Source organism: Neltuma alba, unplaced genomic scaffold (assembly GCF_004799145.2).
Source record: "Neltuma alba isolate B1F8T4 unplaced genomic scaffold, ASM479914v2 tig00000924_pilon, whole genome shotgun sequence".
NCBI classification, from domain to species: domain Eukaryota; kingdom Viridiplantae; phylum Streptophyta; class Magnoliopsida; order Fabales; family Fabaceae; genus Neltuma; species Neltuma alba.
Genome location: NW_021632259.1, coordinates 1 through 22,690, shown reverse-complemented (window position 1 = coordinate 22,690; position 22,690 = coordinate 1). Strand labels below are relative to the sequence as shown.

The following is a 22,690-nucleotide window of genomic DNA, read 5'->3' as shown; positions in this document are numbered from 1 at the left end:
TGGAGTTGCTTTTCCTTCTCCTTTTGCTTGAGCCAGCGCTCTTGAAGCTGAGAGAGAGTGACGTAGTTAGGAGGAAGAGAAGGAAGGTGGTTCTTATCTTCCATGGAAAGTGCTATTAAGAGAGAGATACATCCATGAACACGATGGTGCGAGGAAAGGAAAAGGAGGGCGAGGAGGCCAACGGGATTGCTGAAGTGGAAATTCAGAGAATAATAAACAAGGTGTAAAAGCGCGGACCCGGCCGCTTGCTGCTGACTTGCTTCCCGTTTTCCAATTTCCAGCCACTGTGTCCTCTTTGGCTCTTTTGCAACTTTAATTTAAATATATAGTAATTTAAATTTAATTAAAATGATTAAAGAAAAAATTGGGGATAAATCCTCGTTTGAAAAATTTATTGGAAAATGGCCCTTAGAAATCTGTGCTTAATAAAGATAAATTACATATATAGAAATTTTAATTGTACTTAAAGGAAAATACTTTACATATATGGAAGTTCTTGCACATAACATATTTTGAATAGAATGAGAGATACATTGCACACAAAAAAATTTAGTTGCACTTAAAAAGAAGATACTTTGCATGTATGAAAATTTAGTTGCACAAAAAAAAATTAGAATCTATTGCATGTAAAGAAACTTTAATTGCACTAAAGGGAATGATTTGCACTTATGGAAGTTTAGTTACATAAGAGAATGGAAGTTCAGTCGCGCAACTTTTCTTGTGCAACTGAACTTTCCTATGTACAAAATATATTCTGTTAATTGCAACTAAGTTTCTTTGTTTGGAATGTATTTTTTTTTTTGGTAACTTAATTTTTATACATGCAAAGCATTTTTCACGTAATGTAATTGAGTTTCTTTCTATGCAATCCATCTTATATTCTATTCAAAATATGTTATGTGTAATTAAATCTCTATATGTGTACAGTATCTTCCTTTAAGTGTAACTAAATTTTCTCACATGCAATCTATCTTTTATTTTGTTCAAAATATATTATGTGCAAATAAATTTCCGCACATGCAAACAATCTTTCTTTAAATACAATTAAGCTCCTTTATGTGCAATCTATCTTTGCTAAGAGCATTATGGCCATTTCTTGAGCATATTTAATTGTTTTTAAGGACCTCAGTCTTTCACAAAATTTTAGGGACCATTCTCCGATAAAGTTTTCAAATGGGAATTCATCCTCAATTTTCCCATGATTAAAAGCATTTTTAAAAATAAAAAATAGAAGGAAACTAAATATAATAAAATATTAAAAATGATATACAAAATCTGAAAAAGAATGAGCCATGAATACCATAATAGTTTAAGAAAAACCCCTGAAAAAGATACCCTGAAAATATGAAAATAACAAAATCATTTATTCAAATTTCTATAATTCTAAATTAGTCCATTATACCCAAAAAAAACCTAAAATGTTTGTATTTTTATGATATTGCCACTTTTTTTAATGTCACCTCTTCATTTTTGTCTCTCGTCAATGATCAATTGTTAAAACTCCAGTGTCCGGGGATGTGATTTCTTTCAGTAAAGTTGATTTATGAAATATAATAAATAGTTAATAAAATATCGTAAATATCCCGAAACATCAATTTGTGAAATTTGTTGCTATTTATTAATCAAGTATAGTAAATTGTGAATAAAGTGTAATAAGTAATTAATGAAAAATAAACTAAATATTTATTGTACTTTTTTTTAATGAAAACTGGATTCAATATAACAAAAGTACAACCAAGCTAGTTGAGCTATCACATTTATTGTATTTTATTCGCTATTTAAAACACTTGTTTAGAAAATGATAACTCATTTCTTTTTCAAAATTTCACAGTTGGATGTTTTGGAATATATACAGTACTTTATTAGTTATTTGTTACATTTCATGGGTTAAATTTGTCTCAAGAAAGCATACGCACAAGCGAGGGTGATGAGATGCCATTTAGAAAAAAAAGATATGGGGTAGTGATGTCTTTTTTTTCCAACGCTTCAAAATTTCAAAATATATAAGGGCACTGGTTTAATATTTTATAAATTTTAATCACTGATTTGTCATTTCTAAATTTATAGGGTATTTTTCTAAATTTTCTCCTTTTTTTTTAAATACTTTAATAGACTTGGTGACTGGTTGACTCGTGGTGAATGGGAATGATGGGGTGATTGGCCCCCATTCGTAATGGCCACGTCGACTTTTTTGTTTGGTTATTCCTTATTACTTGCAGCTCAAGTTCTTCTGCTTTCACTACGTTTCTTGCGGGGTGCGGTGGTCCGTGAGTTTCCGTGAAGGGGTCTTGCCTGTCATCCGAGCAAACTTAATATACTGAATTTTAATTAAAATGTGATACTCCTCTTAATTTTTATTATAAACACACAACAATTTTATATAAATTAATGAATTAATAAAGTTGGCTAAAATTAATTATTTTTATGAAATATCAAAATTATTATTAATAAAAATAAATAGTTGGAGGGGTTTGGTTAATTAGTTATAAAATTTTATGATTAATTATGAAAAATCATTAATATTTGATTCTAAATATGTTATATTATGAAATTTGATAATAGCAGCATGAAAAAAAAAAGTACAATATAATGTGATCTCTTTGTTACAATTAGCCCAAAACTTAACAGTGAAATTCTTATATTATTCACTACTTATAAATTATTTCAAACAGGGCATTAGATTCCCAAGTTTTGATTGCGCTCTCTCTCTTTCTTTCTTTCTTTTTTAACCATTTTGGGTTTGCTTGTTTCAGGGGGAAAGGCCAATATGTCCGCGCCACATAAGATGACACTTGGAATATATATGGGCTTTTTCTTGTTGCATGAGTAGGCTATGACTCCAGCCTGGTGACAGGCATGAGGCAACGGCTTCCTTAATGAGTTCTATTTTCAACTATTACTAAGCAAAATTTACCAATAAAAAAATTAATTTAGCAATTTATAGTTGGTTTTAAGCTTTGGAGAAAAGGGAAATGTGACTGCATGTAATCTTAAACAGAGGTACGTTAATTGTTTCTTAATGTGAAAACTCATATCAGAGTTTTAAAGTTACAACGTCATGCAAATTTATTTCTTGGCTTTGCATAATTAAATATAAATATGCACATGAAGATGTCAATGTTAATTTTAAATCTCAAATCGATTGTTTTTATGATGCCCTCCTTATTGCTATGTATGGCTAATGAGCCGATGTACATGTGGCTCAGTGTGGTTGACAGTGAGGTTTGAACTTGACTTATCTTCTCTGCCCTTTCCAACCATTTCCTTTCCACCTTCAGATTAAAACTCAGGTGATCCAAATTTAATATTTTTAAAATTACTTTTAAAATGTCTTTTTATTGCAATTTAAAATTGTTACAAGTAAAGTTTTGAAATTTGAAATCTACTCATTTAATTTTTTTTTAATGACTTGACATTTTATTAGTAATTAAAAAAAAACTGAATCTGGATTACCCAAATCTCAATCGAAAGGTGAAGGGAAAGTGGATGGGAAGGACAAAGGAGAGAAGCCAAGTCCGCAAGGCTCTGGGATTGTGGTGGGTTTTGTTTCTCATTACACCCCAAAAAAAAAAACACATCAGGCCAAGTTTTCCAAACTCCTAGCCTAGTCCAACTAAAAGCTCGCTACTGAATTAAGACAAGCAAGATAGTGTCGATAGCAAAAGAAAGCCCATTAAACAGTCCAGATCGATCTAGCCCAGCACCTGTAAATCAAAAGCTGCCTGTAATGGTATTTGCATGGAGTTAAAACAATCATATCATCTGTAAAACAAAAAATCCAACTCGGTCTCCAGTCTCCACATTATGCACGGTCTATAGATTTGTTATACTTATCTTCTGCAAAACTTTTTTATTATCTTATGTTAGATTGTGATTCAGTAATTGCTTTTTAACAAAAATACTGTGTGTGATGTGTGTGTGTTTTGATCGATAGAAATATTTTCTGATTTAATAAACAATGTAATGAAAAAATCACATTAAATTTGAATAAACTAAATGAAGTGTGTAATTATGTACTGTATATGATTATTGCTAATCAAATAAATGAGGTTGTATGGTTTAAAAAATAATTAAAGTTGTTCTGGCAAAAAAAAAAAATTTAAGCTGTAAATCGCAAGAAATGTGGTGCCTTTCCGGTCTTCGTTCAGGAAGAGAAGTTATTGATGCAAATGCAATCAACCTCTGAAATAAAAAAGGAATCGAGGAATATTTTTGAAAACTCTTTCCGCTTCTGAGTCAACCTCTGGTCGTTCGTACGATAAGTGATCACATGGGGGCACGAAACTAGAAAACGTCACGTTTCCCTCTGCCGTTTTGGCCGCACGACTTCAACTGGAGTCTAACGCGACACAAAATCATGTCAGTTTCAGCTACAGGCTGAAGATGGGGAGAATCTGGGAATAATTCCTCTTATTCTTCAACCAGAATCTATGAAATACCTATTTTGATGCAGTAGAAAACCCTCGACGAAAGCCATACTCGCTCCCCATTTTTTCCATAGCTTGTATCTTCCATTTCCAGCCTGTAGAAAGAAACCGGGCGATCAGCGGAGAATTAACGTAGCCGGGACAGAAATGGCGAATCTGGAAGACCCAAATTTTACGGAAAACGAAGGAGGTTCGATTTCCTTCACCGATTTCCCTGAAGATGTCCAGCTTTGTATTCTCTCCTTCCTCACACCATCGGATATTGCCACCTTTGCCTGCACATCCAAGCGATTTGGCTCCCTCTTTAGCAACGATAGCAAACTCTGGTTTAGCCTGTGCGACAGGAAGTGGGGTTCGAAGACACAGATCACGAAATGGGGCAATGGGAAAATTAGCTACCGCCTTCTGTACAAAACCCTCAACGAATGGGAAAATCTAATTGGCTTTTGGCGTCGAAGTGGACCGGGAAGCATCGCTATTGCATCACCGTCGTTGGTTATCTTCGAGTGGGGCCAATCGTTCCTCGCCGGTTCCAGAGTTTCTCCGTCGAAAACTGGGACCTACGATATATTAAAGTCACCATTTTTGCGGATGAGTCTATCGTCGGAAGGACAGGTTCTGAATTTTCTCGATCCCGATGGGCAAACTGAAATGTCCGGTAATTTTGAGATTTCTGGGCAATTCGACATGCCTGATAATGAACTGATTCCGGTCAATGTTAGTTTTATGGGGAAAACACACTTTGTTGTGGAGGAAAATCAAAACCTTACCCATTTCAGTAGTCCAGACCAAAGGAAACATGGATTCAGGAGAAGTTCGAGTAGCACGAATTTGAGTTCAGACTATTGCACTGTTGGAGAAGATGTGGTTGGTGCCGACAGTGGATCACCAGGAAGCTTACCAGACAGATTGATGTCAGACATTTATCAGCATTTTGCTAACAGGACGAGCCCAGGTAGTGATAAATCCAGGAAACAAAGGAGGAGAGAGAAGGAAAGGCTGGCTAGAAGGAAATGGGAGCCTGAGCATTTCGTGAAGATTGTTAATTGTGCACCCACTCCATCACGCCCATTGCAAGGCCTATGGAAGGTGCTGAACTTCTCATTCAACTTGCTATGCTCATTAAGCTTTCGTGTTGATCTGATATATTGCTCTGATATCTGTCATTTGATATCACTGTCTGGTCGAGCCTTTTATGGAGAATATTTATTTGCGTCCCATGTAGTTCACTTCTGTCATTTCAACCCTGGAATAAGTTTAGAGAGGAGGGGAAATGCACGAAGAACAAATCCGGTGCAGGTGGTCCTTTTTAGATTTTCATTGCCTGCGTACAGAGTCCCTCCTATTTAGAATGCGCTTGGTGATGCTGTTTAAAATGTCTGAGGATATGCACCTCTACTATCCAATTCATGTAAACAAAATCTGCAAATGATATCATTATACTGAGGAAGGGTTTTAAGTAAAAGTCTACTGTACAATCTCTTTTTTCATTTCATTTGTGAAGTGGATGATTTGAAAACTGATGATGCCTGCGGTGTGACGACTGAAATTGGTCTCTTTGATACCGATATGCAGGGTATTGGTGGTGACAGGAGTTTAGCCTTTTATCTTGTGGCGTATGATGATATTGGGGGTGTTGCTTGTCGGCAAGTTGGGAATCTTACTGGACGATTTCCCAGTCATTCCCCGGTCTTCTGGACAACAAATGCTACATTTGTAGAATCACCTTTCTCCCCTGAGGAGGAGTATTTGTATGACACTCGCATTCATCTCAGACCACTTGAAGCAGCCAGTGAGATTCACCACTGTTTCCCTTTGACAGAAAATGAAGTGGTAAATGGAATTCTCCACATAAGCTCAAGCTATGAGTTGATTATTCCAGACCTTGCTAGAACAGTAAATACTAGGAGCGCAGAAGGAAGGATTTGGCGGTACCAGAATGGTACTTTTGGATTTGGCTTCGTTCGGGACAATTTCATAGTAGACCTGAAGCGTATTGCCTATGATGACTGTGTTTAGATCTCTCTACCGATTAGTTTCCTTATTCTGCATCGGTTTTTAAGCATAGATTATTCATTTATCTGCTTACCACCATACCTCGTGGGATAGTGTTTTATTCCCTGTGAATTTTATGATGATGACAACCATGGTAATTTCCTTAGCTGAGGTTGGTTGTCTAGCGCCACATTATTTTTTCCCCCTTCGTCTATTAGGATAGAGTGTTTCAGATAACTGCTGCCTTTCTACGTGAATGACACTGCTTTATCCAAATTGTATATTTCTTCACTGAGGATCTAACAGGGATGTGACATTATAATTTACTTCATTAATTACCTGCAGTCCTCCTTCAGATGCCAATATGTTATATCTGACAAGTTGAGCATCGCAGTTGTTATATCGTTCTTTAACACGATCACTGAAATTTAGTCTTTCCTCATCTTCTGTCGAGAGGAAAATGGGCTTATTTCACAAAAAAGAAGGGGAAAATGGGCTTATGATTTGCAGTCTACAATCACTTGAAAAGAAAAAAAAAAGGTTATGTGTATGTTCTATTGAGGGAAAAGAAATTTGGTGTCACTTAGTAAGTAAACTGGGGAGACGAATGATACGAGAAACAGAAATCAATGAGTGTTTCAAGTGCTGAAGTACTTAGTCTCAATCACGTTAATCGAATCAAATGCTCTTGACAACTCATTGTGGTATCAACAACCTCACAACAGAATCCAAAAGCAAATTCAAATTATGAAGATCCATCCACACACATGAACTGGAAACAGAGGAATACAATATCAGTTGCGGGAAAAAGCTTGATGGACTCCAAATAAATGGTAAAAACCAGAAACGCAGGCAAAAGGGGCAGAGAATATAGGAAATTGAAATCAGGCAAATATCCTCTGGTTTTGTCAGCGACCTCGTGTCTAGGCACTAGGCAGCAACTTCTTCCCCATTGATCTTGTCATTTGTTTCACTCTTGTCATGATCACCTTCAAGCTGGCTTAAGTTGCCCTTCTCCTTGATTAGTTGGATATGGTGGTGTTTGCAGTAGAGTTTACCCTCGTGCGCAATGTAGTTCGACGGACTTATAACACACCCACCATGGCAGCATTTGAAACAGCTCTTGTGGTAAGGCGTTCCATTTACAGTAACCTATAGTTGAAAGAGTAGTAGTTTAAACCTCTGCATCAATGATCAATGGTTCAAATTACGGAAAGCAAATCAATTGTGTGGCATTGGATGCTGTGGGCTCAATGAGCCAACTACCTTCTCAGTTGGGTAGACTGTTTTCTGACAACCAGTACATTTATCTCTGGTACCACCAAACATACTCGAGACTTTGGTTACTGCAGGTTTCTGGTTTAACAGCGCAACAATTAGATGAATGCCAAAAAGTTGAAAATGTTCTTTGCTGCAAGAACCTTAGATTTAAGGATTTTTTTTACCTCAGTGTCAATTTGTTTTTCTGGTTTTGCAATTTTTGGTGTTCCTAATCAGGCAAAATGAAGTAGGGTTGATTGAGTTAGTGAGAAGATTAAAAAATGAGTTGAACTTAATGATTGGAGCGTTTGACCCTTTGTTACCTTCGAAGCTTTTCTCAAGACTGCCAGTTCTTTTGAAAATTTGGTCGAAGTGTGGCTTGCAATAAAGAACTCCCTCAAAAGAATTGTAGTTGCTAAGCTGCAAAATACATTGATCAGTTGGTAAACTTACAAAAATTGTCATCTAGTAATTTTCCCAGAGCATCTTAGGAAATGACAGAAACTGATTCCAATATCATGTGCTCATCATCCAGTGATACAACTAAAAAGGTGAAAATCAGGTTACCACGTGAGTTTCTGCTGTGTAAAATGAAAAACAGAGCATCCAAGGGGACAAAGAATCAGATCTACCTTAATTTTCCAGAGTTTGGATAAAAGCTAAAATTCATCCAGTTCAAAAAATAAACAAATCGTTATCAAAAAAATAAATAAATCAATATATACTTCAATTCAAGCCACAAGAACATATGGATTTCCCTTTTCTCTGGGTGAAAATTAGATAATGAAAGTGTAATACACCAATATTCAGATTTTCCAATATTTCGGGAAAAAAATTCCGGGTATGAAACTAGAAGAATTGTTTTCCACATTGAATCCATGGATTGATCTAGAATTCTTTAGCATCAAATCCTTGTGTGCTTTGGGGACACAAATTTCTTCTATATGCAAACCAGAACTGATCGGAAAACATAGAAGACACGATGATACAAGGAACCGATGGAAGTTCTGGCGTTTGATGTGTTCCGGGATGAAAAGGCCTCATTCTAGAACACCAAAGAATTAAATTAAAGTGCAAAAATTGATGTAACTCGCTGTAGTGATTCTAGTGAATTTATCTTCTTATTCAGAGGATCAACTTTAGACACCAGATCCAATCCTAGAAACTGGAACTAGAACAGCAACTGAGAAGTACATAATCAAGTCTCGGATAAGATCAGAGGGAAAGATAGAGACCTTGAGGGTTCCTTTGCAGTGGTGGCATCGGAAGCAAGCTTTATGGTACACTCGGTTATCTGCTGTTAGTTTATCAACCAAATAAACTGTTTTGTCACAAGCCATACACTTCTGGGTTGTTCCTGCAAATGCCATCCTTTCTTATCTTTTCTTTTCTCTGAGTCGCGCCCTTACCCAGTAGAAGCAAGCAGATGATTCTCCGAATGTTTTGAGTTTCTGTTCCAACAGAGCAATGAAGATGATATGAGAAAAAGAGAATGGCAAATGTGTCCAGCAGATAATTGCGGAGACCAAAAGCAGACCTCTTAACAAATATTATGTCATTGACAATCATTGTGTCCAAATCTTATGCACCTAACTACAGTTTTCACCTAGGTATTGTATTTTTCCTTTCACTATCTCTTAACTGTGAGGATGAATGAGTAAATTGCAAGGAATATACCGTAGCTCGTAGCAGGCAAAACAAAAAAGCAAAGCTTTTCCCTGCTGAAGTATCGCCACTTTTACGATTGTTCATGCCTAACTAGCATTGCTTTTTTTTTTTTTTTGATCGCATGACCCTAACATTTTGGCTTTATAATTGACTAATTGTTATTTCTTATTTGAATTGTAAATTACAAGTATCGAGTGAGAGTAGTAATAAACGAGAGCGAGTAGATTATTTTGGTTCAATCAAACTGTATTCCTTTGGAAAGACACTTTGTGATTGGAAGGTCCCCTGTCCCCAAATGGGCAACTGTCAGCTATTCATCAGTTAACACCCAGCTGGCCTGCTCTCATTCTCAAGTCTCACTTTTCAGATTATAGCACCTAACCCATATATATTTTCTTCAGTTACAAGGATTGGGGAAGTTCCATTTAAGCCTGAGAGACTATGACAGAGTAAAAATGACATCTTTGCAATTACAGATTCTAACGGACAAGAATGCTGTGTTAGAGCTGGAAGATGGTGTAAACTTGACAGCTTTTGTTAGGTCATGGAGTGAAATAACTTTTTCCACAAAAATATTAGCGTAAGAACTTTGAGATGAACGAAATTAAATGATGGAGATCTGTGTCTGAACAGTGTCTGCACACGAACCTGTAATGATGGTTGTGCCTGTGAATCGGTATTCTTCCATCAACCTTCAATTATGATGACAGCTCGCATTTAGTCAATGAATGCCCCACTTTGCAGTACGCACCTCCCTCCCTGTAAATCTTCCGTGTAGCTGTAAATTTCATCAATTGATTATTACTGCAGTTTTGCTTAGACTCTAATAATTACAATTCCATTAGCAAATCGGGCGTTTGGTCTAGTGGTATGATTCTCGCTTTGGGTGCGAGAGGTCCCGAGTTCGATTCTCGGAACGCCCCCTTTTTTTTTTTTAATTATCTTTTGTATCTTAGCTTCCGAAATCTTGTGCTTTCTTTGTAGAATTGTAGTTTTTTCGCTTTAATGAGTCCGTGGGATTCTCTGACTCTAATAAATGCAGCGGCAGGGTCTGGCAGCGCCCTCTGGATCGGCCTTTTTTTTTTTTGGGGACCTGTGGATCAGTATAGTTTGTTCTTTCAGCAGAAATTTCTGGGAGAAGTCAGCGTCAGCAGGAACATGTGAAATCCGAAGAGCATAAATTATGAGGTTGACTTTTTGGCCAAAAAAATTATGAGGTTGACTTTAAGGACCGCACTGTTGTTTTGACCGTAAGAGGCTTACTTGAGTTTTTAATAATATGGGCAGCAAATCTCGAGTCAAGGCTCCTTGGCACCCAAGGAAATTATATCCTGATAGCTTCGTCTCCAAACCAATAATGACCCGCTCAAAAAGAAGGGACAATAAACAAATTGTTCAATCGTTGCCCTGTTTTCACAAGGTCAGAGGGACTAAATGACAAACCCAGGAGTTCCATAATTTCATATTCTGACTATTTCAAGTAGACTTCTATAATTTCTGAGAAGGTAAAATAATCTCGAGGGAACACGGTTTTTATTTTTATAAGAAGCTGCAGAGCTTTGAAAATACTATAATCGAAGTCTTACCAATTCCTAAGAGGCATTGGATCTTTTTACAAGGTATTATTAAAATAAGCGAAGACCATTTCAGAACGTTATATCATGTATATAATAGTACAAGATAAAGGCAATTTGAGTTCTGGTCAAAGCTTCTATATTGTAAGGAAGGATCTGTTTACCATTGCGCCTTCCATTTTTTGTGTTACTCAGCAGAATTCAGTGCATGGATGCGCTTGAAAAAGTCCGACGTTGACTCATGAAAATTTACCTTACAGGCATACTTGCAAAAAAGGAAAAAGTAAACGTGCTTTATTACTACATATTATTGTATTTAAACCTTTTGACGGATAAATAAGTTAATGCATCAAGATGAAAAAATTAAAATTCATAGCAAGCCATTTAGTTCAGGTTCAGGCACATTTAGCCCAAAATGCCATCAATTCTCTGTGTACTACTTCTGGTTTTTAATATAAAAGTTCATTTGAATTTTATTTTGATAATAAATATAAGATCTTAATTCATTTTGTCTCTCATATTTTTTTACGGTAGTCATCTAACAATGATAGTTTTAGCTAATACACTTAATTATTAGTAAAGATATTTTAAAAAAGACCACATCTATTTATTACAAATAATTAGTTTAATTAGTTTTTTTAATCTATCCAAATTAGACGAGAAGAAGTATTAGATTTTGTTCAAAATAAATAAGTAAAAACTATTAAAAATGCCAAAAGCTTTTTCAGAGGACTAAAGTAGAGCGAAAAATACTAAAATAGCACAAATATCGAAATAGATTTGCGAGTGTTTCCTAAAGAAAGAGGTGCAAGCTTCTCTGATAACAAGGTCAATGAATCTTATTTACGCTCTCAAAAAATATTATTACTTCCGGTTGTAATTATAAATAGGGAAAATTGCAAAAAAAGACCTTGGAATTGTAAAAACGCAGATAGGGACCCTTGACAACTTCACTTTAGGTTTTGACAAGAATAATATGCCCTGAAGTTGTCAAAACCCAAAGTGAAGTTGTCAAGGGTCCCTATCTGTGTTTTTACAATTCCAAGGTCTTTTTTTGTAATTTCCCCTTATAAATATTAGTTAACTAATTTAAAAAAATTAAAAAATAAGTTAAGTTAATTATTTGTGATAAATAGGTATTGTCTTTCTTAAAATTACCTTGTTAATCAAATATATTGGCTAAAACTATCATTATTAGAAGGACTATCTTGAAAAAATGTATAAATATAAAAGGCAAAGTGAATTAGGATATTATATTTAGAATCAAAATAAAAATCAAACAAAATCTTATATTAAGAATCAGAGGTAGTATAAGCTAAAAATAACTTTTGATATCCGGTTCTAAATATAAAACATATTTTGTAGTGTAATAATTACATTATAAAATGAGTATTATATTTAGGAGCGAAGGTGCACAATTTTTTGTTGGATTATATTTAAATGCACATTACAAAACAAACACTTAAATTTAGAAACATATAGTTACGAACATGATGACATCAATGATGGCATCGACCATGATCTTGTGGGAATCTCCATCAGAGCTCAGCATTGGCGGCAAGCATATATTTTAAATAATAAAAAACCGAAAAATATAAGAACAATGTATTACGCGTATACTATAATGTTGCATTTATATAAATAATCAGATGTTAATTATGCTCATCATGCGATATTTAAAAATGCAGATCACATTCACATAATTGATACTCTATCTAGTAAAAGTAGCTTGTATTTTCAACCGGAGCAGCTGGTTATCACAAAATACCAATAAGGTCCTATAAAAATAATTAAGAAACTCTGGACATTTGATAAAATGAATTTTCCAAGAGATAAATACGACTATACACACTATGAACTATACAAAAAGTTTGTCTCAGAACACAAATTGATAAGAATTCAGACTGAGACATAATAAATTGACAGTTACATCAGTGAATGGATAGATGTTGGGCCGTTATTATTTATTATTACTAAAACAAAAAATATTTCCCATAATTGTTTGGCTGCCCAACTACCCTGTGGCGTTTAATTTCAGCCGGTGACCTTCTCGAACACATTCATTCATCTGCCGGCTAATAATTTCGATAAACCACAGCAGAAGTCATTCTTTTTTTAATTTCTCTTTAGTAAATTTATCTACATTATTTTTGTTTAAAAAAACTTCACCTTTGCCGTAAAGTTGAAATTCCAAATGAAATTAAGCAATTAAATTGAAATTAAAAAAAGCATAAAACTTAATACTGATAGTGACTATCAAATAATCAAGCCGATCAATTTAGATAGAATAAAAATGAAGTTAAAAATTAAAAGATTGCAAATATATTTTAGGCTTACTATGTACTCCATACCTCGAAGTATTTTTTCGGGTATTGAAATATTTTGTAGTGTATCTAGCATCCTTGAAATATATTTTTTAAAGTACATCCAACACCTTAGAAGGTTTTTTTTTGTGTATTTAGCACCATAAAATACTTTTTCAAATATGTCTAGCATCCAAAAATAGTTTTTTTTGTATCCAATACCAAGACAAAAAAAAATACAATACACACCTGATAAATCTTTTAGGGTACTGAATATAATGTTAAATATACCTAAAAAAAATTTTAAAACACGGAATCTACCTTACTCCTATTTTTTATTTCATTCTTATAGCGTCATTGTGAAAATCACTACATCCAATGCATACGCTACACTGTAAAATTACAATACAAAATAGGTTTAATATAATTTTTTTAAAAAATCCTTTTGGTGTTATTATAAAAAGATGTGCACCGATGCCCATCTTTCTCCTCAAGCAACAGCAACATGTTTATTTTGTAATCCCCAACTCAATTTCTTCGAAATAGTAACAAATAAAACATGCTAAGAAGTCAAAGATCAACCATTTTCACCACGTCACAAGCTTCCTCTTCCACATTTTTTTAATTTTAAGCCTTTTGAATTGTCATACATCCCCTCTTCTGGTTTGATTCAGTCTCCCCTTCACACCTCTTCAATAGTTCAATATATATACACTCTTTCCGCTTTCATCCTCTGTTTCAATTCAATCCACCACTTATCAAATTCCCAAAAATATCAAATACCCAGAATTTCCCTTATGCTCAGAACATTCAGGTGTGGTGCTTTTCATCACGAGGAAGAAGATGAAGCTTGTCGTAAGAGCTCTGATTTTTCCGCCTCGCCAAAATCTAAAAATTGCAAAAGCCATAGCAAGTCAGGCAAGAACAATAATCCTTACTCGACGATTGGGCGGGATAAATTTTCTGCACTCCTAGCTGATCTGGACGAGAAGAGGCAGAAGATTTACTCGCAGACAAACCCTCACGATATCTCTTTCGTTCGCTTCGTCTACACCGAAACAGATGACTTCGTCCCTGTGGTGGTCAAATCGAAGAACAAGGACCCACGGAAGCACAAGAGCGAAGAGCTGAAAGTAAGACCAGCTGCGCCTGTAATTTCGGAGCCAGTCGATAATAACAAGGCCGCCATTGAATCTTCTGGTGTGGAAGAATATTCTAGAAGGCGTTCCAATGCGGAATCTGATCACAGAAAGGCGGAGAAGACGAGGGTTCCTTGGAACATGTGGAGACGACCGTCGGAGTATCTGCCAATAGTGATGATATTGATTTTAGTGTTCTTGATTGTGTTTGGGCGATCGGCGGCGACTCTGTGCACCTGTATTGTGTGGTATATTATGCCGAGCCTGCCGGCATTGAAGGAAAGCTCGAAATCGAGAAAGTCAGCGAAGAAGAAAGAGTATGTGAAAGGCATGAATGAGAAGAAGAAGGAGGGTAATGAGTTGGGATCGCCGACACAGAGAGCAAAATCTCCGGGAAGGCACGGCCATCGGAAAAGCTGGTGAAGGTGATCTGAGATTCATCCCTTTTAAAAAACAAAAAAACAAAATTCTTGTACAATCCCATGGTCTCTTTTTTTTTTGTGAATACAAGTCGTGACATGTTGTGGGTGTAAATTTTTGCTAGGATATTAAGGCTGATCTTATGGTAATCATCAAAGAAAAATTAATTGTATATAGTTGTTCTGTGAGAGCAAGCGGCCATGCTGGATTGTCGAACAATTCTGGCCTCCAACGAAAAACATAAAATCCAGGCTTAACTAACACCTAATTAAAATTAAAAAAAAATTTGCCAGCCTGATTAAAATTAAAATTTACACAAAGACCTCACTTACCAAATAATTACAAAAAAATTAATCCACATGTCTTTATATATTTCTCAAAATGGTCTTAAATAAAATGATGAAAATTCCGTAAATTCCATAAACTTCTATAGATTGAAATCAGCAGTGTTAAAGGTTTTTAACTCAAAGATGGATGCCTATAACCGATAAAATTATAAGGGTTTAATTTAAGCAAAATAATGTATAAAAATTTTATTCAAAATTGAGATATTCTAAACATATGCAGAATCAAGGGAAAAAAACTTGTAGCCCATTTGGTTTGTAAAATCGGTGGGAATGTAATGAAATGTAATCATAGGAAATGTAATGTAATGGAATGACTATTACAATGAAGTTGTTTGGTACAACATTAAAAGTGGCAAAATTAAATTTACTGCTGTTTATATTTAATTAGATGCGAATAAAACCAAATGGATAAAAATGTCTTCACACACAAATAAAATTCCTAGTACTGTTGTCCCCTGTTAGTCCTTCCTCATCCTCCCTTCTCCTCTCCACATCTTCAACTAGAATGCACTGAAAATCAGGGAAAAAAGTTTCTTCTTTAGTAAAGAAAGTTCTAGAGATTTATATCTAGTAACTTCCACATCATTTTATTTATGGAATCACCCACCCAAGACAAGGAGTTCAATATAGATATTGTAATCAAATGACTTTTTGAAATATGATAACTATTTCTAATTCAAGAGATGAGTCCTATGTGAGGACGTCATGAATTCATTTTATTCGAAATACGGAATCTTATTACATTGAATCCTTAAAAGCTCAAATGAACGAATGATGGAAGATGAATGAATGAATGAAGAACAAACAGGAACAAAGAACAAGAGCAAGAACTTAGGTAGAAATTTAGGAAGAAATAGGGGAATGAGGAACAAGAATGAAGAACAAACAAGAACAATGGAGGAGGAAGGAATGATAAAGGTGCCCATTGGGGGAGGAAAGGTCTTTGGGAATGGTGAGGGTGGAGGGAGATGACAGGGAAGCCAAGGGCAAATAAGGTCTTTTCACATATTTCCATATATTATAATTTCTATTTTTTATTTTTAGTAGTGTAGAATCTTGATGAATTAAGTAATCGCTTTTACAACCTAAATATGCCAACTAAATACTTAGAAGGGGACATTGCATTAGAATTATAAGAATCCTGTTGTAATGCATCGAACCAAACAAGCATTTGAAATATGCGATTTACTGCTTTTTTTTCTTTTGCTACTCTAAATATTTTCAATAAAAATAATTCTATTTAAGACAAATTAGGTACTAAATACAGATATTTTAGTAGACGAGAAGTTGGTTTTGTGGCCACAAAAATCACCCCGGCACCCAGAAGCAGAAACCCCCATACACCCCACCAAACACACATACCTGCAGGGAACGTCCTCTCCGTAGGTCTGCATCATCTGCAATCAACAGATGTGCTGCCATATCCCGCGAAGACAAAAATAGAAAAGCAAAGAAAGAAAGAAAAAGAAGCCAAAGCCTCAGACGAATTCTGGGGGGCAAATCGTGAGCCAGCTTTATAACATTAGTCCCTCCAGTTAGCCCTCCATTATATTATTATTGTTCGAAAAATTGGACCAAAGCGACTAAGCAAATCGAATTGAGTTAACTTTTAATACAAAAACTAGTTTAATTTTCATTTTAATCATAGACATAAGATCTCTTTTATTTCTCATATAGATTCATTTTTTCTAAGATAGTCCTTATAATAGTTGTATATGTTAAATATTTCATCAAATGATAGTTCTAGCTAATACATTTGATTAGCAAGAGTATTTTAAGAAAGACAATATTTGGTTATTTGTACAAATAATTAACTTAATTTATTTTTTTAATTCACTCAAATTAGTCAACTAACTTTTACACTATCTCCAATCCTTGATATAAGAGTTAGTTTAACTTTTAATTTGGTTTTAAATATAAAATCTCAATCCACTTTGTTTTTTATATTTATCTATTTTTTTTAAAATAGTCATTATAGTAGTTGTATATGTTAAAGGTTCAATTAAATGGTAATTTTAGCTAACACATAATTAGTAAGAATATTTTAGAGAAGACAATATGTAACTATTACAAATAACTAATTCAATAATTTTTTTAATCACTCAATTTTATGTTGAGAATACAAAATAATATCCGGTCCTAATTATAAGACCCATTGACTTATTTGAAGAGATTAAGAAGTAATTAAGTTGGTTATTTATAATAAATAAGTGTTGTTATTCCTAAAATATCCTTGCTAATTAAGTATATTGGCTAAAACTATCATTATTAGAAGATTATCTTGGAAAAAATGCATAAATATAAGAGAAAAAATGGATTGGGTCTTATAATTAGGACCAAATAAAAAGTCAAATTGGGTCTTATAATAAGGACCGGAAGAGTATTAAGAATTGGAGGGAGCATTGGACAAGAGTTCGACGTCGCTGTGCTTTTTCAGTTGTCAAAGTTTTTTCCCTGGTTCACCCAAGCCACCCGCGAGAGGTATGATTCTTCATCCTTCAATTCTGATGGCAATTGTCAAGTATATGAGATGCGCTTAGCAAGAACAGAGGAGGAAGTGAAACAAAAAAAAAACAAAAAAAGCCCCGTTTATAATAATAAATAAATAAAAAGAATGTTTTAAATTTATATTTTACATAATAAATAGTTACACTTTAAGTAATCTCTTCAATAAATGTACGTTTTTAAAATCATTCTTTCGCATCCCCCGCCTAAATTTTGTGATACGTCACCATATTCACGAGTTGCAGATAGTGATTTATTCAGATAAAAAATATTGTGACTTCTTTCATCCACTGTGATGTCTAAAAAAACTATTACTACTAAAGCTAGTTGATTATTTTGAAAGATTAAAAAAATAAATTAATTAGTTATTTGTAATAAATAGGTGTTGTCCTTCCTAAAATATCCTTATTAATCAAGTTTATTACCTAGAACTATCATTATTAGAGGGACTATTTTAAAAAAAAATATATAAATATGAGAGACAAAGTGGATTGGAGTCTTATAATTAGAGTCAAAATAAAAGTCGAATGAAATCTTATATTAAGGATCAGAAGTAGTACAAAATAAAATTTAGGATAAGTCATAGCATTTAAAAATAAAAAGACTAAAGTATACTTTTAGATATTTAACTTTACACAATGTTTCATTTTGGTGCATTAACTTTTTTTTTTTGGTGAAAGAAAGGGGCCAAGCCCAACCATTATGACAACTATTCTTCTCGGGGTTTCAAAGCCAGAAGCATCCATCTTGATGAGTTCTTCAATCCAGCCAGGTGGGGTTGCCCAAGTAAGGTGTCTTGCGTTCATCTCATTACTCATCGTTGCAAGCTTATCAGCGACCTGATTTCCCTCCCTGAAGACGTGATTAAATTCAACCTGCCATTGCAGCTTAAGAAGATCCTTTAGTTTTCTAGAGATCAGGTAACTACCCTTAATTCTAGACTCCTGCTTGATTTCCTGGATTATCTGATCTGCATTGCACTCTACTTCTATCTTCTCAAAACCCATTTGCCTGCATAACAGTAGCCCTTCAATAATCCCCTAAGCTTCAGCCTGTCTAATGTCACATTTCTCCAGTTTCACTGTAAAACCACACAACCACTCTCCACAATCTCCCCTTATGACTCCTCCGCATCCTGCTTCCCCTTTATGGTTAATGCTTCCATCAGTATTAAGCTTGCACCAATCTTTTTTTGGGGGTAACCATTTAATCCTTCTAATTTCCACTTGTTGATTATTATCTCCCTGTTCTTCCTGCCTCCCAGCATAATTTCTGATGTATTGTTTAATAATTGCATTAGCTCTCCAAGGTTGGTTAAAGGCGTCATCATGTGCTTTGCAGTTCCTCCAATACCATATGAACCAGCAACAGGTAGCGGAAACTTCAGGCCATTAGTCCTCTTCTAGCTTGTATCCCTTTTGAAGAACATTTTTCTGGATCCACTTTTCCCAATTACCTTTGAAAAAGAGTTCCTTTTTTATTCAGGTATGAGTTTCTTTCATATTATTGAAGCTGTTGGACAATCCCTCATAGCATGAATAAGGTCCTCCTTTGCCTGACGACAGCTTTTACAAATTCCTTGTCCGCCATCCCATTTGCTTGTTATTTCTTGTGTGGGGAGTTTGTTATGAAATGCTCTCTAGAGAAAAACTTTGATTCTTTTTGGAACTTGAAGTTTTCAAACTTTCTCCAAAACATGTTGTTTCTTTGTTCAGGTAACCTAGTTAGTGCTCTGTAGGTGCTCGCTATTGTGAATTCTCCTCTTGTATATGGGCTCCAAGCTAGCATATCCATCCCTTGGTCTCTCAGTCTCGGTGCCTTTCCCAGTTTATCCCTTATTTGTTCCGGCAGTACCTGTTCCAAGGTAGCGATATCCCATGTACCATCCTCTCTCACTAAGTCCTTCAAACAAAGAGAGAGATCTATGTTTTGAGTATCCAGCGCATGTGTGATTAATCTGCCTGCTCCTCTGATCCAATGATCCGTCCATACTCGAGTTAATTCCCCATTTCTGACCTCTATGAAGGCATGTTCTTCAAACAACTCCTTAGCTTGCATAGTTCTTCCAGAGGTGTGAATCAGTGCGCTTAACTAACATTTCTTTTCCCCCTTTCTTGTTCTCTGCAGTATTTTGCTTTCAAAACTTGTGTTCATAGTGCTGTAGGTTAACTTTTGAATTTCCATAGTAACTTTAAGAGGAAGGCATCGTTCATTACCTGTAATGATTTTACTCTCACTCCCCTATGTTCTTTGGGTTGACATAACTTGTCCCAAGATAAGGCATGCCATCTCCGATTTCCTTCTTGTTCCCCCCAGATGAATTGTTGCTGTGCTTTTTCAATTTCCTTTATAATTTCTTTTTCAATTGGTCCATTAACTTTGAAAAGTAAATTTTTAGCCCTCTAACCTTAAAACTGTTAATAAAAAATAATGATATTGAGTTTTTCAATGCTGATAAAACATTACTAAATACTAGCATATTAAGTTTAATATTCAAAACAATCATAATTGTTATAAAAAATATCATTTAAGACCAACAATTATGGAGGTAAAAAAACTAAAAGGATACTTTTTAAAGTTAAGGGATTAAAGTAAAACCTTACATAAAGTTAAAAAACTAAATGTATACTTTAACCAAATAAAAAACATCTTGACTTATTTGGAAAACCGTTAGTCCATGCGAAAATGTCAAAAAAAAAAAAAGCTAAGATAAATGGTATACTCCACTAGTTATATATGTGGAAAAATGGCAAAAAAAGACTCCTAAAATAAAAAAATTATAAATTGAAATATATGATAATATTAGTATGAGTTTTGACAACAATTTTTATACACGGGTGCTTGTGTGCAATTTTTTATTTTAACAGTTTTTTTTTTTGGGATTTCCCTGTATATATTGTGCTGGGAAAAAAACACTATTTTTATTTACTGCAACTCATTTTTTAATTTCATATATTGCCTTTTGATGGCCAGAAAATAATGCATTTTATTTCTGAAATAAAGACACCGTGTGTGGGGCCCCATTAATTGGACAAAATACACGTAGTGTTCAGCTTTTATCTCATCTGAAACCGAAAATCAAATTAAAGAAACGAACCTTCCAACAAATGCTGGGAATGGCAGGCGCAATGGATAAATCATAAATAGGAGGAAAGCACGCGTTTTATACACGAGAGCCTGATTATAATATCAGAAAAAGGAACATGAGAATATCCACAACACGAAGGAAGTCAAACCCGAGAAGGTGAAGAAAGAAAGGATAATCAGAGGAATCGAGAAAGTAGATTGAACAGAAAAACAGTCAGGGACGGTCTGATAGACGGCAAGATGGGGCTGTGCTTTGGTTGCTTCGGCGGAGGCGACAAGCGAATGACCAAAGAAGAGGAGAGATTGGCCTCTGAAGAAGCTCGCGCTAACGCCGCCGCAGCCGCCCAGAGAAGGCAATCCCTCCTCCCTCCCCTTTTTACTGTGAATTCATTTTCTTTTTACAATTTAAGTGTCAAAATTGATGAATTCGTGAAAATATTTCGCCAATTTGGGTTTTGATGGAATACCGGCATTGAATATTGGAATCTTTGATCATCAGACATTCGAAAATTAATCTATCGGAGTAATAACTATGCATGAGGTTTGTGAATCTTGACGGATTCATCCTTAACCTAAATTGATAGGATAACAGGAAAAGACATGTATGAGACATCCTTCACATTTTTAACATGCTTGTAAATGAGCATTCGATGGAAGTCCACTGTAATTAGTAGATGAAGCATAAAACAGAGACTTGCTATGAATAGGTGAAGCCCCAAAACGAAACACAACAGATGCTTGGACCTCCTCATGCGACGGTGATGACAGAATAGGACTACAGTTAATGTTGGCCTAACTTATATGTTCTGATTGTAACTGCAGGCAAGAACAATTTGATAATTCAGCGGCAGGACGAGCTGCACGTGCACAGCAACAGGCAATGGCAAAGCAATCTGCAAACACCAACAAAGGCGAGCCAGTTCTAAAGGTATAATGATTCAAGATAACTTTTTTGGTTTTTTGGCGAGTATTGATTTTTGCTGTTTGTTAAATCTGCTAGTGTCCTTGTATAAATCAAAATGGACTCGATCCATGTTAATTATGAATATTTTTACACGACTCTTGTTTTTCAAAATATTGATCTTTAATGTGCTACTTTGTTCTTTGTGCATCTTGACTAACAATCTTAAATGGTTTAGAACTTGTAATACGGTTTGTCAATTGTGGATGCAGTGGCAGATGGGTTGAGGTTCAGGAATTGTCTGTCACAATGTCAAATTCCTTGTAAGGTGAGGTGAATAATCAATCTGATCAAATTTATGTGGCCTGTTGTTTGGTTGTACATGTTTGTTCAGTTAGTTCAGTTCTGATAAAAGGAACTCAAGTTTTTCCAATGGAAGAATTCATTGAGACAATCGGCATTAATATTTTAATGATTCCATCCTCAGTTGATGATCCAAGCTACATTCATCACCATTAAATTTTCTCATGTTATTGTTTTTACATGTATGCATGGACTGGATATTTCCAATCGAACTTGTAAACTATTTTTGTACCAAATCAATTTGACAAGGTCAAAGAAATCTAGCAAACCAATCTGTTGAATGCTGAGGTTGGTTTGGTGGTTCTTCTGCCGTAAATTTGGCCAAAATATCTGGAGCCCAGGTTTAAGGCCTTTGTGGAAGACAAACTTTCTTTTTCCCAATAATAAGAAGTCAAACGTGTTTGACTTTTTGTTGTGTATATACATAAAGAAAGCTCGGCGTTACAACAATGCAGCTGATTTCACTGTTTTATTTGGCCAAAAACCATTTTCACTGGTTCAACCAAGCTCTAATAGCAGTTTTAAGGGCCAAATCAATTTTGTATCAGGCATACATGCTTTGAAAAAAGAAGAAGAATAATGACCAAGTCCATAATCTTTCCTACACGTTATGAATATATGATTAAAAGATAGAGTCAGTAGCTTTGGTCGAGATTTGGCTAATTGTGTGCATGTTAATTGTCTAATTTATCTTTTTCCCT

The 22,690-nt window shown here is 34.9% G+C and overlaps 4 protein-coding genes, 1 long non-coding RNA gene and 1 other non-coding gene across 7 annotated transcripts; 5 read left to right on the top strand and 1 right to left on the bottom strand.

Annotated features, from left to right (window-relative positions):
• The first annotated feature begins 4,372 nt into the window (after positions 1–4,372).
• LOC114748579 (F-box protein At3g12350-like) lies at positions 4,373–6,770 on the top strand. 2 transcript variants are annotated; one of them, XM_028937009.1, is made up of 2 exons: positions 4,373–5,516; positions 6,003–6,770. In XM_028937009.1, the coding sequence occupies exons 1-2, from the start codon at positions 4,575–4,577 to the stop codon at positions 6,444–6,446; spliced, it is 1,386 nt and encodes a 461-aa protein (XP_028792842.1). In that variant the 5' UTR covers positions 4,373–4,574; the 3' UTR covers positions 6,447–6,770. The 2 variants fall into 2 exon arrangements, with proteins under 2 accessions (XP_028792842.1, XP_028792845.1); XM_028937012.1 differs by having other exon boundaries at positions 4,373–5,651.
• Positions 6,771–7,035: 265 nt separating this feature from the next.
• Positions 7,036–9,201, bottom strand: LOC114748591 (LIM domain-containing protein WLIM1-like). Its single transcript, XM_028937022.1, has 5 exons — positions 8,918–9,201; positions 8,006–8,102; positions 7,868–7,911; positions 7,689–7,778; positions 7,036–7,574 (listed from the first exon to the last, which is right to left on the bottom strand). Exons 1-5 carry the CDS (start codon positions 9,050–9,052, stop codon positions 7,353–7,355), a joined length of 588 nt encoding a protein of 195 aa, XP_028792855.1. The 5' UTR covers positions 9,053–9,201; the 3' UTR covers positions 7,036–7,352.
• A 1,000-nt stretch (positions 9,202–10,201) lies between these two features.
• On the top strand, positions 10,202–10,273 carry TRNAP-UGG (transfer RNA proline (anticodon UGG)). The gene has a single exon. It is a non-coding gene; the product is annotated as a tRNA-Pro (tRNA).
• Positions 10,274–14,024: 3,751 nt separating this feature from the next.
• LOC114748570 (uncharacterized) lies at positions 14,025–14,789 on the top strand. Its single transcript, XM_028937003.1, has one exon. The coding sequence runs from the start codon at positions 14,025–14,027 to the stop codon at positions 14,787–14,789; it is 765 nt and encodes a 254-aa protein (XP_028792836.1).
• A 3,737-nt stretch (positions 14,790–18,526) lies between these two features.
• LOC114748564 (uncharacterized) lies at positions 18,527–19,014 on the top strand. Its single transcript, XR_003740486.1, has 2 exons — positions 18,527–18,558; positions 18,939–19,014. It is a non-coding gene; the product is annotated as an uncharacterized LOC114748564 (long non-coding RNA).
• A 1,851-nt stretch (positions 19,015–20,865) lies between these two features.
• LOC114748599 (uncharacterized) lies at positions 20,866–22,112 on the top strand. Its single transcript, XM_028937035.1, has 3 exons — positions 20,866–21,078; positions 21,548–21,653; positions 21,899–22,112. Exons 1-3 carry the CDS (start codon positions 20,966–20,968, stop codon positions 21,911–21,913), a joined length of 234 nt encoding a protein of 77 aa, XP_028792868.1. The 5' UTR covers positions 20,866–20,965; the 3' UTR covers positions 21,914–22,112.
• The last annotated feature ends 578 nt before the right edge of the window (positions 22,113–22,690 follow it).

What these genes read in the sequence shown, in the direction of transcription:
- LOC114748579 (XM_028937012.1), top strand. Translation starts at nt 4,575, where the DNA reads ATGGCGAATCTGGAAGACCCAAATTTTACGGAAAACGAAGGAGGTTCG. An exon ending in ATTTATTTGCGTCCCATGTA is followed by an intron (nt 5,652 to 6,002) that starts GTTCACTTCTGT and finishes ACCGATATGCAG; the next exon opens with GGTATTGGTGGTGACAGGAG.
- LOC114748591 (XM_028937022.1), bottom strand. Translation starts at nt 9,052, where the DNA reads ATGGCATTTGCAGGAACAACCCAGAAGTGTATGGCTTGTGACAAAACA. An exon ending in TCTTGAGAAAAGCTTCGAAG is followed by an intron (nt 7,912 to 8,005) that starts GTAACAAAGGGT and finishes TTGCCTGATTAG; the next exon opens with GAACACCAAAAATTGCAAAA. An exon ending in AAAAACAAATTGACACTGAG is followed by an intron (nt 7,779 to 7,867) that starts GTAAAAAAAATC and finishes CTGTTAAACCAG; the next exon opens with AAACCTGCAGTAACCAAAGT.
- LOC114748570 (XM_028937003.1), top strand. Translation starts at nt 14,025, where the DNA reads ATGCTCAGAACATTCAGGTGTGGTGCTTTTCATCACGAGGAAGAAGAT.
- LOC114748599 (XM_028937035.1), top strand. Translation starts at nt 20,966, where the DNA reads ATGGGGCTGTGCTTTGGTTGCTTCGGCGGAGGCGACAAGCGAATGACC. An exon ending in GCCGCAGCCGCCCAGAGAAG is followed by an intron (nt 21,079 to 21,547) that starts GCAATCCCTCCT and finishes TTGTAACTGCAG; the next exon opens with GCAAGAACAATTTGATAATT.